At 48.5% G+C, this 15,319-nt stretch overlaps 1 protein-coding gene across 1 annotated transcript; it reads right to left on the reverse strand.

Moving 5' to 3' along the window:
• Nucleotides 1–281: 281 nt before the first annotated feature.
• LOC144161338 (uncharacterized) lies at nt 282–14,641 on the reverse strand. Its single transcript, XM_077692104.1, has 7 exons — nt 14,577–14,641; nt 14,114–14,208; nt 10,191–10,305; nt 5,404–6,440; nt 2,926–4,833; nt 1,567–1,693; nt 282–489 (listed from the first exon to the last, which is right to left on the reverse strand). The coding sequence occupies exons 1-7, from the start codon at nt 14,639–14,641 to the stop codon at nt 282–284; spliced, it is 3,555 nt and encodes a 1,184-aa protein (XP_077548230.1).
• Between the last annotated feature and the right edge of the window lie 678 nt (nt 14,642–15,319).

Below are 15,319 nucleotides of genomic sequence, written 5' to 3' on the forward strand. Positions count from 1 at the left end.
TAGCTGTAGGGCATAGTAGTGCCTGGCGCGGCATTTTTTCAACAAAACGCCAGGGGACGTCGCTTTAGTGGAGTGCTCACAGTACCGTTGGATGGCACTAGACAGAGCCCTTCCATTGCTCCGATCAGTCTGCGTTACGAGGGGAAGATGGGTGCGTGAGATAAAGGCGATTGTGACGCCAAGTCCCACATGTACACAGTAAACCAGTTGCGGTTCTGTTCCTTCAGGTTTTTTTTTTGTCATTTATTTACACTTTTGAGGAGTTGAAAGACGTCTTGCGCTCAGTGGGCTCGACGTAGGAGGAAGTTAGCGGCCAGCGCGAAGAGTGAAATGAGGAGCGAGCTGGAGAGCGCACTGGCCCCGCACCGCAGGTCCCGCATCTGGCTCATGACCGAGCCCTGCAGCTCCTGGAACTCGTTGTTGTTCGATCCCACGCACTTCGAGAAATAGCTGCCAGCCGACAAGCAACCCTTGATGGACTCCAGTTTGCTGCAAAGACGAGGCAGAAACATCGTAGTTTAGGTGCCCTCAGATTTCAAAAATGGTTAAAATCAGTACGCCCTGTTGGCGATCGTCGCATGAAGCAGCAATTAATGAATTCAAACGCATTAGCATCCCCTCTCTAAAAAGCAAAAAAAAAAAAAAAAAAAAAAAATACCGGCAGGGCATCATTGCCCGTGTGGCTGCAGCATGCTTTATAAATTTGGTCAAGCGAACTGATACACGTGTATAATTTTTTTGCGCGTGTGGATACGGCCGTAAAGGTCTTCCCGCGTTGCTCTATGAAGGGCATTTGTCACTTGTGCATTGGTAAGGACGAACATGTCTACGATGTACAATTATGCTTCCCTTTATGACAAATACCCCTCACAGTTGTAAATATTTCAGGAACGATTCGGGGCTTTAGCTTGTCTGTGGTGCTTTGCTATCCCTCGGAAATGGGAGAGACAAGCTTCAATAATCTCAACCCCTATTAGACTAATTATTTGCTACGATATGCCTATTTCCACGCAAAAGCTTTTTCGGGGAAGCTTCATTTTTATGACGCCCCAAAAAGGCCAACCGCAGAGCAGCCGCTTATGCCTCTCTGTAAAGGTAAGCTTCCAGAATGCCCTGGTCGTAGCTATTTCTCAAGATCCTCCGAGCGTAGGTCAGGCTTCTGGCTGTCGTGTTTGTGAGCCCACGATACTGCTACGGAGTAAGTTGAAAGCTATGATTTAGAATTTTACTTTGCGTTACATTTTCATCCTTGCTGTAGCCTTTTCGGCTACAGTTGCATGGTTCAGATACTTGAATCTGGTTTAAAAACTGACCAGAAAGCGTTCGGATGTAAGGGGGCAGATTTGGTGATAGTAGCTGCTTGCGCATTGAATAGACTTGTACAATTTTGTCCCACATGCGACAAATCAGTCATATGAATCAAATCTTAGGGCTGCAAGCAAAATAACTTGAAAGCTGAAACACTAGGTAATACAGAGCTGAAAAAAACTTATGAGATGTAACAGTTCGACAAGGAGGGACGAATAGCAAGACGTGGGAGAACAAAAGTTTCGGCAGAATACTTACTAGCACGCCATTGTTTTCTTCGATGCAGTCTTCCTCGCCTCTTCAATTGAAAGTTGGTGCTTCGTGTAGATTCCACGGCAGTAATCTGTGTGTGCTCTCAAAGTGTCGGGGACGCAGTCAGGCGACTCTATGGGGTTGAAAATTCGGAATATGAATAACTGAGCTGAATTTAGGAGAGTACGTATTTAAATGTATCAAGTACAGTCAACTCCCAATAACTGGAAGTCAATTGGAATTGTCGGTTAATTGGAAGTGAAGTGAGGGTCCCGTCAGCTCCGCATGCGATCCTATGGAGAAAAAAAAACTTTCGGCAAACGGAATTTAAAAATATAAAAATACCAGTTAATTAAACGTTACTTTCCAATATAAGGGCTCGACGCGATCTGAAAATTGGAGAAGTTGCGATTTCCAAACTGAGGCACAACCTTGCGCTGCTGATGTAGGCGCGGACCTCCCCCTTTCGCAGCGGTTTTTCGCTGGAGAGAACGCAGAAGAAGCATTCGCGCACATCTACAGTCTAGAATTTATTTTCCGCAGCAACATTATGCAAGCGGAAGCAGGCGGACATTACCGATTTTTTTCATGAACAAAGCTTTCAACTAATAAATGTAGATTTTTTTTCCTTTGTGGTTAATTGGAAGTTCCTTTAATTCGAAGTTTCTCGCGGTCCTCGTGAACTTCGTATTAACAGAAGCTGGCTGTAGTCAAAAAGGTGCAGTGTTTCACTTAACCTACGTGTAAACTTACTGACAACAATTAACCCCTCTTTTCACTTCCACCGTTTTGGTGTGACACAGGAAGCTAATGGGAATTTCTCAGATTTTTTTAGCATTGTTCGGGTGTGTGCGATATGAGCCCAAAGAACCCGTTAAGTAGCTGTGCTCAGCCCAACCAATGACCGTGAACTTTTGAAAACTCATGGTAGTCTTATGGTACTGGGGCACAAATAATGTATAAGACGACCGTGAACTTTTGAAAACTCATGGTAGTCTTATGGTACTGGGGCACAAATAATGTATAAGCGGTAAACTTGTGGCGCGCTACATCCTAGCAGCCCGCTAACCCCTACACGCGTTATCCTGGGTGTCATTCATTTGTAGGACATTTGTCAGAAGTAATTTTGGGCGCAGAATAGGGAGGTTCGAAGCATAATAGAATCCATACAAGGAGGGGGGGGGGGATTTGTTGTCAGTAAATTCAGCACTCTTTGCATTGATTTTCAGCACCACAAAGCCTTCTAGTTTCTTAAATTGCACTTATTGGTGTATTGGACCCCAAGGATGACTGTCGCCCTTCCAGTGTGCAGACGGTTTCAACGCATTACACCTAGACGCATTACACACTAAAGAAGAGACTTACCGGCGCTGTTTACAATGTTTCCGGCGGGCTTCAGTTCCTTTTTGGGTGTTGGCTTTGTGGATTCCATGGTGACCATCTTTTCTCCGAAACTCATGAGCGGTCTTTCGGCGGCGTCAACTCGTCCAACCTGCCCTTTCTGGGTGACCACAGCAATTAGAGTGGACTTTTTCACAGACACAGCCTCTTTTTCCTCATCTTCTTCATCATCGTCGTCGTCGTCCGCATCGTCGTCATCATCGTCGTCATCGTCGGCCGCCAGGTCGTCATTTCTGAGAATCTTGAGACCCTCCGTGTCCTTGAGGCTCTTGTGCATCCTCCTCGATGCCCGGCTGCCCATGAGGCGGCGTGCTCTCGCAGCCCTCCTGTTCGACAGCCTCCTTCCGCCTTGTCCGTGCAGATGGGACATGTGGCCGTTCGCCGACATCTCTCGAGGATTTATTTCGGCTGCAGCAAATTCCCTCACAATGGCGGCTGTGCCGTTGGAGAGAGACACTTCTTCCCGCTTCTCAGCAGGCACCTCTCCGGGCGCGACAGTCGATTGCCCTTGGTGGCCGGCCGCTGCTCCAAAGAGTGGGCGTAAGTGGACGTCCGAAGGGCGCTCTGTCGGGGCAGGAGCATTGGTGACCTCGTTTTCTTGGCGCTCGATCCAGAATCTTTTCTTTGCCTGGTGAATGAGCGGATCTTTGACGACAGGTCGCTCCACTCCCTCAAAACCTTGACCGTAAACAAGGGGCCCTTGTCTGCGGTACTTCCGGTAGAACATCTCACCGTCCCGCATTGCCTCGGCGTCATGAGGATGGAAGGCATCGTTGCCCATCATACGATTTCCAGACTGGGCCTCAACTTGAACTTTTACAGACTCAATCCGTCTTTTCCATTGATCCATATCTTCATCCTTCTCGCGACCAATTTCTGCGTCCGTATGCTTTCTAGCCGTCTCGAACTCGGGAGAATTTTTCGGATCTAGAATACTGTCGAGTTCCTCGAGCAGCTTCCAGCGCACGACATTCTCGTAGTTGTAGTCCTTCTCGGGCTTTCTGCGGTGCACTTTCTTGTGTCGAGCGAGTCTCACATTCTCGTCAGCGGGGGGTTGACGTCCCCTCTCTGCTACGTACAAACCGCCCGTCCTTTGATCGCCATCCTTCACGCTAGGGTACTCTTGGAATGGGTCCTTTGTAGTGTCAACTTCAAACGGCTCGTCACCATCCCACTGCCGCCGCCTTACCTTGGGTGCATCGTCATCTCGGAAGCCCTGCTTATGCTTTCTTCTCTGTTCTCTTCCGTAACGAAATTCGTAGTCGCTGCCTCCAACTCCATACTGGTCTAGCAGATCGTCAACCAGGCTATGTTTTCCCTTCGCACTCTCGACAGACTCTCCGCTTTCGTAGACATGTACCATTTGCTTCTCGACGCTTCCGCCCTTGTGGCCCTTTACCTCGATGAGCGGCCCACTTCCAAAAACCTGCTTTGGGTCCTTCAAGTTTATCGCTACATCACCCATGGCACTTGTCTTGTTATCTATTTTCTTTGTCGGCGCTGGTAGCCCTTCGGCTACGGAGCTGTTGACCATGCCCCAGTGTGATGACGCATTAGCACTGTCTACGTGGCCACCCTCGTAGATTGACGGGTTATTGATCTCTTTGCCGACTCTACCTGGTTCCGATTTATGGGAGGAAGACTTCCCGTGCTTCTCTAGCCTGTGAATAGCAAGGCTGATCTCCGGAACGTCATGCAACTTGGATTTTTTCCACTCCTCCACCTTTCCACTTTCGTTGGTTTTCTGTTCCTTCTCGTCACTCGAGTTTCCGTTCCGCTCCTTACTATCGGCGGCGTGTGCGGCATCCGAGTGAGAAGATGCGTCAACAGCGCTCTTCCCGAGATGAGTGTCATTGCTGGAGTCATCTTTCACTTTGGTATCATGAAGCTTAGTATCATCCATAAGTTTTGCGCCACTTCCTCCCAGCAAACTTGAAAAGCCACTGTTAACGCCATGTTCGAGTCCGAGTTTGGAACCTGAAGCTTTTGCGTTATTTTTTCCGTTTTCTACTTCTGCTTCCTTCGGAACTGCTGGCGCAATTTCGCGAGAGGGGTGCGATTCATTGAACTCTGGTAGATTCTTTTTGGGGTTCTCAACGACGGCGGCGGAACTCGTGTTGTCGATGGCAGCTGTTTCTTTCACTTGATCTTTGCTCGTTTTTTCGTGCGTACTTGGAGCAGATGCAAGCTCAGAAGCTGACTGATCACTTTTACTTGTGTTAACAGATGACTTGTCGCCTTTTGCGTTGTCGCTAGCAGCGACGGCTGCTGGAGAGCGCTTGGGAGCATCCGAAATTGAGCCTACAGTGGCTGGAGGCTGCCGATGTGAAATTTCATTGCTCGATGTGTCTGCGCCCGGCGCCAAGGATGAATTCGAAGCGGCACCACTGTTATCTTTGATTTCCGGTTTCGCCCCGCCGCGACCAGTCGCTTCCCGCGAACCTGCTAACTTCTCGTCATTAGATTTGGCCTTCGACTGGTCAGCAGCGGCCCCACCAGGTCCGCCGGGAAGGGGAGAGGGCTCATGTGGAACGTTTTCGGCTGAGGTGTTGTGGAGAGTGGCATCGCTTAAAATCGTCTTGTTCTCTCCGGCGAGTGCTTTCGTGCTGTTGGAGTTTATCTCGGGCTTCAATTGCTTGTTCCGATGGTGCCTCCTCCTGCGGTGAACTTTCCGAGATGCTTTTCCCAGCTCGGACAGAGTCAGGTTTTTGACAACTTCAATGCTAATGGGAATGTGTAGGTTTGCCGTCCCGTCCAGTTTTGGCTTTGCTGCGCCGGTTAGATTCCCTGGCCCGCTAGCATTTTCCGCAGCTCCGCTTTTCTCTGGTGCTGCGGCAGGCGATGGCTGAGACGGGACAGCGGCGGACACGTTTACAGCGTCGCTTTTTGAGGGCTCTTTAACGTTACTGGTGTCTTTTTCGGGCAGACTAGGGTTTGAGCTTATGTTCTTCTGCTCGGGGCCAACCTCACTGAGACCAGACGGAGACACGGATGCCTTGGCTGTGACAGCGTGGGCCTCGTCATTGGTGTGGTTTTGTTCCGCCATGTCTTTCGGCAAGTCGGCGGTTAGCTTAGGCTTCTTGTTTTTCTTCACTTTGTGGCCTCGCTTGTGGCCGCCCTTCTTTTTCCCCTTGTGCTTGGGTGCCTTGAGATGCTCTTCCACGAAGCTCCTGTTCGCTTCGCTGCTCGTGTCTGCGACATGCGGCGCCAGATTGGGGTTCACCTCTCGCTTCACTTTCCTCTTGTGCGTTCCCGTTAGGCGCGAAACGGCATCGCGGCCGTGCAGGTTTTCATCCATGTCACGCATGATCTTGAAGCTGCCGTTGACCGTTGCCGGGTCACAGAGTCCCTTGGGGCAATTTTCATAACTCGGATGCTCCTTTATGGCGTTAGAGATGGCCTTGTTGATTACCTCCTTGTCTGAGCAGCCGAGCACTCCGTACTCCGTCACCATGCAGCATTCCAGCTTCGAGTACAACCTTTAAGAGGAGATTTATCACTAGCCTCAGTCCACGTCACATCCCAAGATGCGCACTCAACGGAAAGAAAAACACGAGCCGAAGAATATGAACCCTAGCACGCAAACTTCTTGATTCGGTCCATTTTACAGGAGCAAAAAAACGGCGTAGTTAGACATCTACCTACTCCTATTCTCATACCTCGCTGCTATAATTTAGCAAGGGCATTATTTGGCTTCTGTCGAGTAAACTCCCGAAACTTAAGTTGGCCCTTTTTAGCGTTCACGTTTAATTTGTTCATGCTTGCGCCGTTATTTTAATTCAAAACTATCCGTATAGCTGCGTTGCGCGTAAATTACAATGTAGTACACCTTGAGGGGCAATACGCGATGTAGAAGCTTCCCATCAACAGCCTCGATAGCTTTGTTTGAAGCACACATGTGAGCCGCGTCCACGCAGCCACACATTCCCTTGTGTTTACTCATAAGACCTCATGACCAAGTACACGGATGAGCTTCCGAGCAGGCTAGACCCAGTTGTGTCTGGCCCTTAAAGCTACTGTTAACAACACATATATCAAGTTGTGTGCACCCTCTTTTGGGCTAACGGCCATAATTACACGGCAAAAGCTGAAATGCTTATAGTTATTGTTGTTATATGTTACAGTTACAAAAACACGAAGAATATGATTGAAGTTTGATAAATGTGAACTGGGGTCACAGAATCAGGGCAACATGTTCTCTGCGAGCTCACAGAAGGGAAATGTGGGCATTTGCTCATGCCTCACAATGCGTTCTGCTAGGAAAAATAGCGAGTTATAGTGGTTCTTCATCTTTGAACCCAAATAGTCACCGCTAGACCCCTGCATTCAACGCATTTAACAGGACGTGACCTTAAGTAACGTTCTATGTCTTTACAAAATCATTTGTACAACACGCAGGCATTTCGGGCAGATTGATGGACGAAATGTTTTTTTAGAACCCGTAAATAAAGTTCCCGATATCAAGTTTCCGCGGAAAAATTCGTTTAGTTTCGGCGCTCCTTTGCAGCTAGAGCGGCTGGACTGCTCGTTATAGCGAACGCCTTAAATGGCCCACTGCGCGAAACAGCGGCTCCCGCGTCCTTCAAAGAGAAAAATGGCCGCCTTCTTGCTTCACTGCAAACGTCGTCGAAAGACGATAGTCATCTGCCGAATATTGGTCTTACGATAATCGTTTGGCGAGTCGTCTTCCGCTAGTGTTATTTTTTTTTTTTTTCCATTTTGAGGGTGTTTGCTAAGGTAAAAAGGCTGGAAAAATCGCGGATCCCGGATCGGACCTTTTTCTGTCCACAGAAACGAAGACAAAATTTTTCAGTGTTTTTTTTTCTATGTTGTAATTTTAGCTTCCCTTACGCATTTTCGCAGTCACTAAAGCTAATGCAAATATTTACTCTTCCAATAATTTCCACGGTGGCATGGGTCGCCTCGAGCAATTCCTTGCCGCGTTAGTGCCAAATTTCTGTAAGGAACTACAGTGAGAACCAACTTTTCGTTGCTCATACCGTTTGGCTGCTTTCACAAGAATGCACAAGTCTTGCTGTGCAGCCCCTCTACGGTAAACCTCGAAAATACAGAAGCGATTTCTTCCAACCGTTATTGTTTGTTGAATTGCGCAGTTTGACCGGCGTAATGTATTATTTGACAAGATTTATAGAGCCCTAATTTACATGTAAGGGGCGCAAAAAAAGAATACTATGCGGCGTTCGAGGCCACCGCCTCGAACACCGTCTAAAGCAATTGTTCGTGCAATATGTTTATATGCTATCCCAGCGTTCAAAGTTTTATTTTCATCTATTTCATGGTAAACATTGACTGTTAACGCAGAGGGGCAAAATAAATACCTTAGCAGTCCGCTAAGTTTATCTCGGGGAACATGCAGAGCGTCACCAAAGCCGATGTCAGCAAGTCGGCAGGGAAAACGGTCAGGGAGAAATTAAAATTTCAAACACAGTGTCCTCGTTAAAAAATGCGCGTATATCAGTAAAAAAAAAAAAAAACTCATAGCATGCATAGCCTACGAAATTATATTTACACTTGTAAGGTAATATGGCAATGTTTCCTATCAATGCGCTCTCAGTTATTGCCGTACAATTTCGCACAAGGTATAGGCCTTGTGCGAAATAGTACGCAAGCACTATTTCACACAAATAGTTACTGTGCACCATTTCACACAAGGAAGACGGGGGGGGGGGGGGGGAGAGGGGGGAGGGGGGAGGGGGGGGGGGGAGGTCTGCCTTCTAAAGAATGTACCCAAGTATCTTCCCCACAAGGCCCAGAGGGGACAAGCACTGCGGTTAAATATGTATAGTCGGGCACCTATACTTGCCAGATTTTTTCCCGCTGGCGCCGTGACTTGTAATTCCGGTGCATTGTGGCAAAGCAGATCCAGAGACATTTCTTTAGAGCATAGTTATTTTTCGGCCTAAACTTAATGAAGTATAGCTAAATTCAGCAAAGTTGGGACCCGATTCCTATCTAAAAAAACGCTAAAATTTGGCATTAGAAAAGAAACTGGTGGTGTTCGTGCCTGCTCCCCAACTTGACCTTAATGAAAAACATTGCCTATGGGCACGTTGTTGTGTTTATTCGCGGGGCAATTGACATCGGCCGTCCGTGCGCGAGTCCTCATGCCATCACAACTCCGTTGAAGAACGAAAATCGCGAGAGCTCAGGGCCTTGTGCATGAATACCAACCCTCTTATCCCCACATGGCGTGTCGAATCGAACTGCGAGCAAGCGAGCGGAAATCTCAATGATATATCATTCCTATTACGGTATGTTGCGTTATTTAATCACAGGCAAAGCCTCGTCATTCGCCATATTCGCATATTTGGTCACGCTAACTAGTCATTCTGGGTATCAACACGAACCGGAACACTTGCAGTCAATACACCTAAGGGAAAGGGAACCAAGCTCTACAAATGTGACCCCGTGGGCTTCGCAATAAGGTGCAAAACTTCCTCAAATAAAAATATTTCGGAAATTCCATATTCAGCGAAAGGAATAGTTCTAAGCGTGACCTAAGATGCATGGTGAATTCTAAAGCGACAGCGTCAGTAACGCATAATTGCTCGCTGATGGTCTGTCGGATCTTAAACGTGCTTTATTGCTGCAGACACACCAGTACATACCGCCGACATGTCGATCATATTCCTTTCAAGCTTTAAATCATTTAATTTTCTCGACAACGCCGTGATGCCGTTTTGTATTCTACGTAAACGCTGGCCGCTTGCGCCGGTGCGAATTCACCATTAAACGCGTCTTTAGTAGGTACACCTCTAATCAATACGTCTGCCTGCTAAAGAAAGAGATGTCGTGGTTCCTCCTCGAGTGCTCCTTTCGTCGTATCGTATTTATCCTACCTGCTGTAGCTTCCGGAGGTGTGGGCAAGGTATTCCCCGCGGACTAGCATTCTGAGAGCGAAATAGCTTCATTAGGCGGCAGTACGTTGATGCTAAGAATACCTAATCACATTGAAAAAGATGTGCCTATTCACCGCTATCTTCCCATTCCAACCCTTTCACTTTACGGGCTCCTTAACAGCGTCGAAGTTACGTTTGTGTCGCCGTTACATTTTGTTTGCGTCTGCTGCTTCCAGCGAAAACTAAACGTAACGAGATGTCCGGAAAATCGTTCTCAACAACGGCAATTGTCACAGCACGGTTGACTCTACCCGACATCTTTGACGTCACGCATACGGGTAAAGAAAATGAACTTGATAGGATACTCACGTGCAGTTGGTACGCTGGTAGTTGCGGTCGAGCTTTCCGCTGATCTCAATATCAGTGATGAAGGACGCTCGGCACTCGCTCACTCGAATGCCTTCATTTTTGCAGGCCTCCGGAACTGGAAGTCAGAGAGGAGCACATTAACGACGGGCAGAGCATGACGTGTAGCATGCTTCAAGATCAATGAACTACGATGAATTAAGTCCTTTAGTTAGCCTTTTCTCTAATTGGTCAGGTGTGCGTCGCATCTAAGCGCCTAATTTCCAGCGCAGCCTCTTCAAAACTCCCATGAATAATTGCAGCATTTTTCTTTGTCAGGCTGACTGCCTGAATATAACAAGGCTGTACATTTTCTAGACGTTTAAGACTGAATTTTAGGCTTAAACTTTGGGCGCTGCATAAAAGGTAATTCACACATATGTCATAGGGCGCTGGGTTTTGCATTCGTTCTGAGACATGGAATGCCGTGGCAAAGGGCTAGTAGGTCGCCTGCCAACCCGCATGCGTAGCAGCATGGGATCAAACGACTTTTCCTGACTAGCTGACAAACACTGCGCAGTTATTTAAAACACAGTCCGTGCGGATATCCTTCGGCAACTGGTAGCGCACCTTCGTCTAACCGATCAACTCTAGCATCCCGTTTCGCGACATTTGCTGCAACTCTACATATTTGCTTCTGAACATATCTAGCACACGTAGAACTGACGCCCAGTAATCAAGGAACAAGTAATAAGGAAGACAGATTTCTGCTTTCACCCAGTTCATCAAGAACTCTTACATTGCGGGGCCCCAAATTAATACCGTGGTCCAGCTTCACCGCAATACACTCGAGTGACCAATTCATGTCACCAAGAGACCCGCCGCGGAGGCTCAGGTGCTAACACGTTGCGCAGCTAGGCCCAAGGACAAGGGTTTGATTCCCGGCCCCGGCGGCAGCTTTTCTGATGGAGGCGTAATGCGAAAACGCCGGTGTGTACGAGATTTCGGAACGTTACAGATCCCCAGGTGGCCAAAATTGATCCGGAGCCCTCCACTACAGCGCGCCTCATTACGCATGCGTTGCGTCGGCGCGATAAAACTCACAATCAATCAATGTCACCAACAAAGCTGCAGCGAATAAAAGCACCTCATATTCCATTGGACTCAAAGATGTGATCTGCGCTGTGGCACTGCTCAATGCAAACCCTCAGGCTTGCATTGCGTGGAGCCACGGCGTGGACCGAACTTTTGAGTCAAATCGGACTCTCGAGGTCGTCATTCACCAAATTTTTTTTGTTTGCTGCATAGATTTCTCAATCAAGTGCACTGTGGTGAAGATGAACCCGAGAATTGTGCTGGAGGGCCGTAGCCGCTCCTCATTGGTCGCCGGTACCTTGACTATCGCGGCGCTTTCAACTGGCGTTTGGTTGGCCAGCGTAACCTCGCAACTACAATAGGTGTTCCAGTCACGAACCGTTAAGTACAAATGCTAAGTACTCAAGCTGAAGCCATCAAAACATTATTTTAAAATTGTTCGCACGCGTGAAAATGATTGTAAGGGTATCGGTTATTTGATGCAATATCAAATATCTACGCGATATGTAACCTAGTTTTTAGGACCAGGTTCTTACTATTGGCCCGGCTTCACTGCAATGAACCTAAATGACCTTACCCAGCACAGCATTCGGAAAATATGCCCTGCACTGTCACCCAAAGCAATGCAAGTACGGCGTTTAGCATTGCGTGATGTCGCAGCGCAAATATTTTTTTTTATTCAAATCTTATGTCTGGCCTTGTTATTCCTCATGTTTGCTCTCTTGGACGCAGCAATTGGTAATTTCGTTGAATTGTAGCAAAGAAAACCAGCGGAAATATTTCAGAACGCAGGTCACAAAGCTACCCCCGCAATGGTGGTGGATTGGCTAAGGACTGCGCACAAAATCTCGGGTTTTACCCACACTCATTGTGGCCGTATTTTTCGCTGAGGCAAAACAAAAAGAAAAAAAAACGCTCATGATAGCAAAATTTTGGCGTACGTTAAACGATACTAAGAGGTGCAAAATAGAACAATCCGTATATGCCGAAGTGCACTTCTTGGACAGACTGCTAAAGCAACGCAATCCGCCAGTTAGTAGTCTCGCTTGCATCAGTTTCGTTAGGGTAGCAACCAATGACTAAAACGTCAACCACATAGAGCGTTTTGCTCGCGTCTGACGGCCGGCGGCGTCTCCTGGTGTCAACGCGAAAAACGCTGGATTTACCCCGCCTACATCTACCTGATGGTTCGTTAGCTAAAAACCGTGTAATTGGTCGAATTGAATCTTTCGTTTTTTGAATTTGGCCCTCTCCAGCGTTCGTTTCACGTCGCCGCTAGGAGACGCCAACGGCCGCCAGGCGTGAGCAAAACGCTTCATCTGGTTGCCACTTTAGGTCTTGAGGCTTGCTCCTTGGCAGCGCAACTTGCAAGTGGCTTTCGCCGCGGAGCCAGAAGCGCGTGCAGTGGTGCCAACATTGAGAGTATCGCATGCAGCAAGAATATCGTGCCCGGTTTGTTTTCAGCATGGTCCCGAGACGATTTGTGGGCCACGTCTGCGCGTCCGTATACGGTCTGGTATATCGACAGCCCATTCATTTCCCCCGTAACATTACGCCCTGAACTCAACGAACACCTTCCTCCTCCCCCCCCCCCTTCCCCACAAGACCCGCGCACGCACTCAGCGTTGTCCCTAACGTAAAAGTGCCACAACATCGCCTGCATACGAGAGGGATCAGTGGAAAATTGCAATAGACCGTTTTAGGACCAGGCGGATACCGCACCGGCCACTGAAACTGGCGATAGAGCCTACGGCGCACTCAATATGGGTGTACTAATTTTCATTATCGTCATGTACTTTCCAGTAGATCAGTTTGAAAACCCAGTCATTTCCACAGTAGCGCCCTTACCAATGATTTTGGTTTCGAGCCTTGCTTCCAGACAGCGAAACATGCAAGTGGCCTTCGCCGCTGGTACGACGTCTTATACCGCACTTACAGCACCCAACCCTGACAGAGAATGTTGCGCGTTGCAAAAACTGGGCACGCTCATGTGACACCTAAAAAAGCAATAATAAACTCTTGGGGCAGTTTATTATTGCGTTTTGGTCAGTAGAACAGTGTATTGATTAGGCAGACAGATATCGGAAGGGCCTCGTGGAATCTGGCGATTGCAAGCTCGCGGAGTAAATGAACCAAAACCAGCTCTTACAACCACTAAAATGAAAAAATTCGTACTCCGAGATCGGCAGAAATCATGACAAGCACCTAAATAACACTAAGGGAGCTGTTGCTCTAGCAAAATTGTTCGCTCGTCATCGGGCACCATAGATGAATTTGTCTTTTGCCTGTGACGATACTTATTGCATTTCAATGTGGCTGTCTTGGAAGGGGAGGTCTGCAGCTACGTGTTAGGCTTATCGAATGCGCTTGATCACTGGAGGGATGGAATTTCGCAGCGCTTAAGTGGCGGGCTATGGGATCTCAATTTTCCAGCCCACCACTCGGTCTGAACCCAAAGGCTGAGGCGCCAGGAGGTTAAAGACGCTTTCATGTAACCGGGAAGACTGCCCGAGCGCTCTGTTGAGCTTGACGGAGTGTACACAATTTGCCGTGATATATTAACTTCACAAATCCCGATTGACATCCACCGACAGCATACCAATGAGTTATACTCAGGTTACCTCGACACGCGGCCTTGTACTTACGCGCAACAATTAGGCATGGCATATTACGACACGTCTCATGAAAAAAAACCTAGACATTTCACAAAACAGCTGTAAAGCAACCGCCCTGCGGAAGTCTGAGGCACCGACCGATTTCAATTATCAGCACGCTATCAATATCAATATCCGTATAGATATCAATATCAAATCAATTGTGCGCACTAATATATGAACTGTCAATGCATTTACCATCTTTAGGTTTCCGTCGTCTGGCTGTCCCATAGCAGCCGCTCCACAGGGACAGGAGGACGAGAATGGCCAGGAGGTTCGAAAGTTTCAGCATGCTGCGGAAGAAAAGAGAGAAGAGCGCGTTAAATTCTCTCCGAAACGTGTTGCCCCGAGCCCGGTGCCGGCGAGAGACCCACTGCGATCCACTTGGTACCTGGCTACCAAGCCTATCGCGTACTTAGAGAACGCCACATCGACAGAAATCCGGCGCTACCGCGCCACTACTCGATACGACCCATTGGATCGTCGAAAGACGAACAGGCGCCACCAGCCCACGCCAGGCCTTCGCCGAGGAGTCGGCTCTACCCTAAGGCCCTGCAGCCAGCCCATCTCTAATTCGTATTACCGCACCCGTTCGCACCGAGATCAGATCGCCACCTTTCTCATAAAAAAGGCCAGCGACAACAGCGGCGACCACCGCCACCTCAGCCGAGGCCGGTGCGCCGGTGTGGAACGAGGCTCGCGGGCGGCCATGGACAGGGGGTCCATCCCGAGCGCTGAGGAGGGGAAAAAACTGGCGGCCGGCGGTGCAGCGCGAAGGCGAAGGCGGTAAGGAGAAAAGGCTGTTGGCAGGAGCTGCGCTCACCTTGGGCCTCGGGTCCGAATCAGAGGTGCTGGCAGTTGGGCATCCCAGGCGCCCGCCGGCCGAATCGTGCGCTTCGAATGTTCGATGTGCGTGCGCCCGTGCCTGCGTGTGCCTCGCGACTGGCCACGCGGCGGCCTCTTCTTCCTCGGCTCCCCTCGTGTCCTCTAGAAGCACCCCCTGCTGGACCCCGTTTCATAAAGGTAAAAGAAGAAAACAATGTGCGCTTGAGAAAACAGAACGAAAAAAACGTGCGGATTTTTTCTCTAATTTGCAGCTGTTTCTTTTAGATGCAACGCGCTTAGAATGCGCCAACGTCGGTTCCATCTAACTGCTGTCATGTGGTCCTGTGAGGCTACGGTCCAACGTTTTTGCCGCGGGGATATACTGCCTGTCGACCGTTCCCATATTACGCACACTGACCGTTTCCCCGGTATTTTGTTGTTTTGGAGCCGCAGTTGCACTTTGTTTCTTCCTTGCTGTCCCTTTTGCTGTTGTCGTTATTTCTGTTGTAACTTCGAGAAAGTCCCATACCCAATCAGGGAATCGGCCAATCATCCGTGGTTAGAAAATTTAGGAAAAAA

Source organism: Haemaphysalis longicornis, unplaced genomic scaffold, assembly GCF_048455015.1.
Source record: "Haemaphysalis longicornis isolate Haplotype H1 unplaced genomic scaffold, Haemaphysalis longicornis Haplotype H1 scaffold_1, whole genome shotgun sequence".
In the NCBI taxonomy this organism is placed as follows: Eukaryota; Metazoa; Arthropoda; class Arachnida; order Ixodida; family Ixodidae; genus Haemaphysalis; species Haemaphysalis longicornis.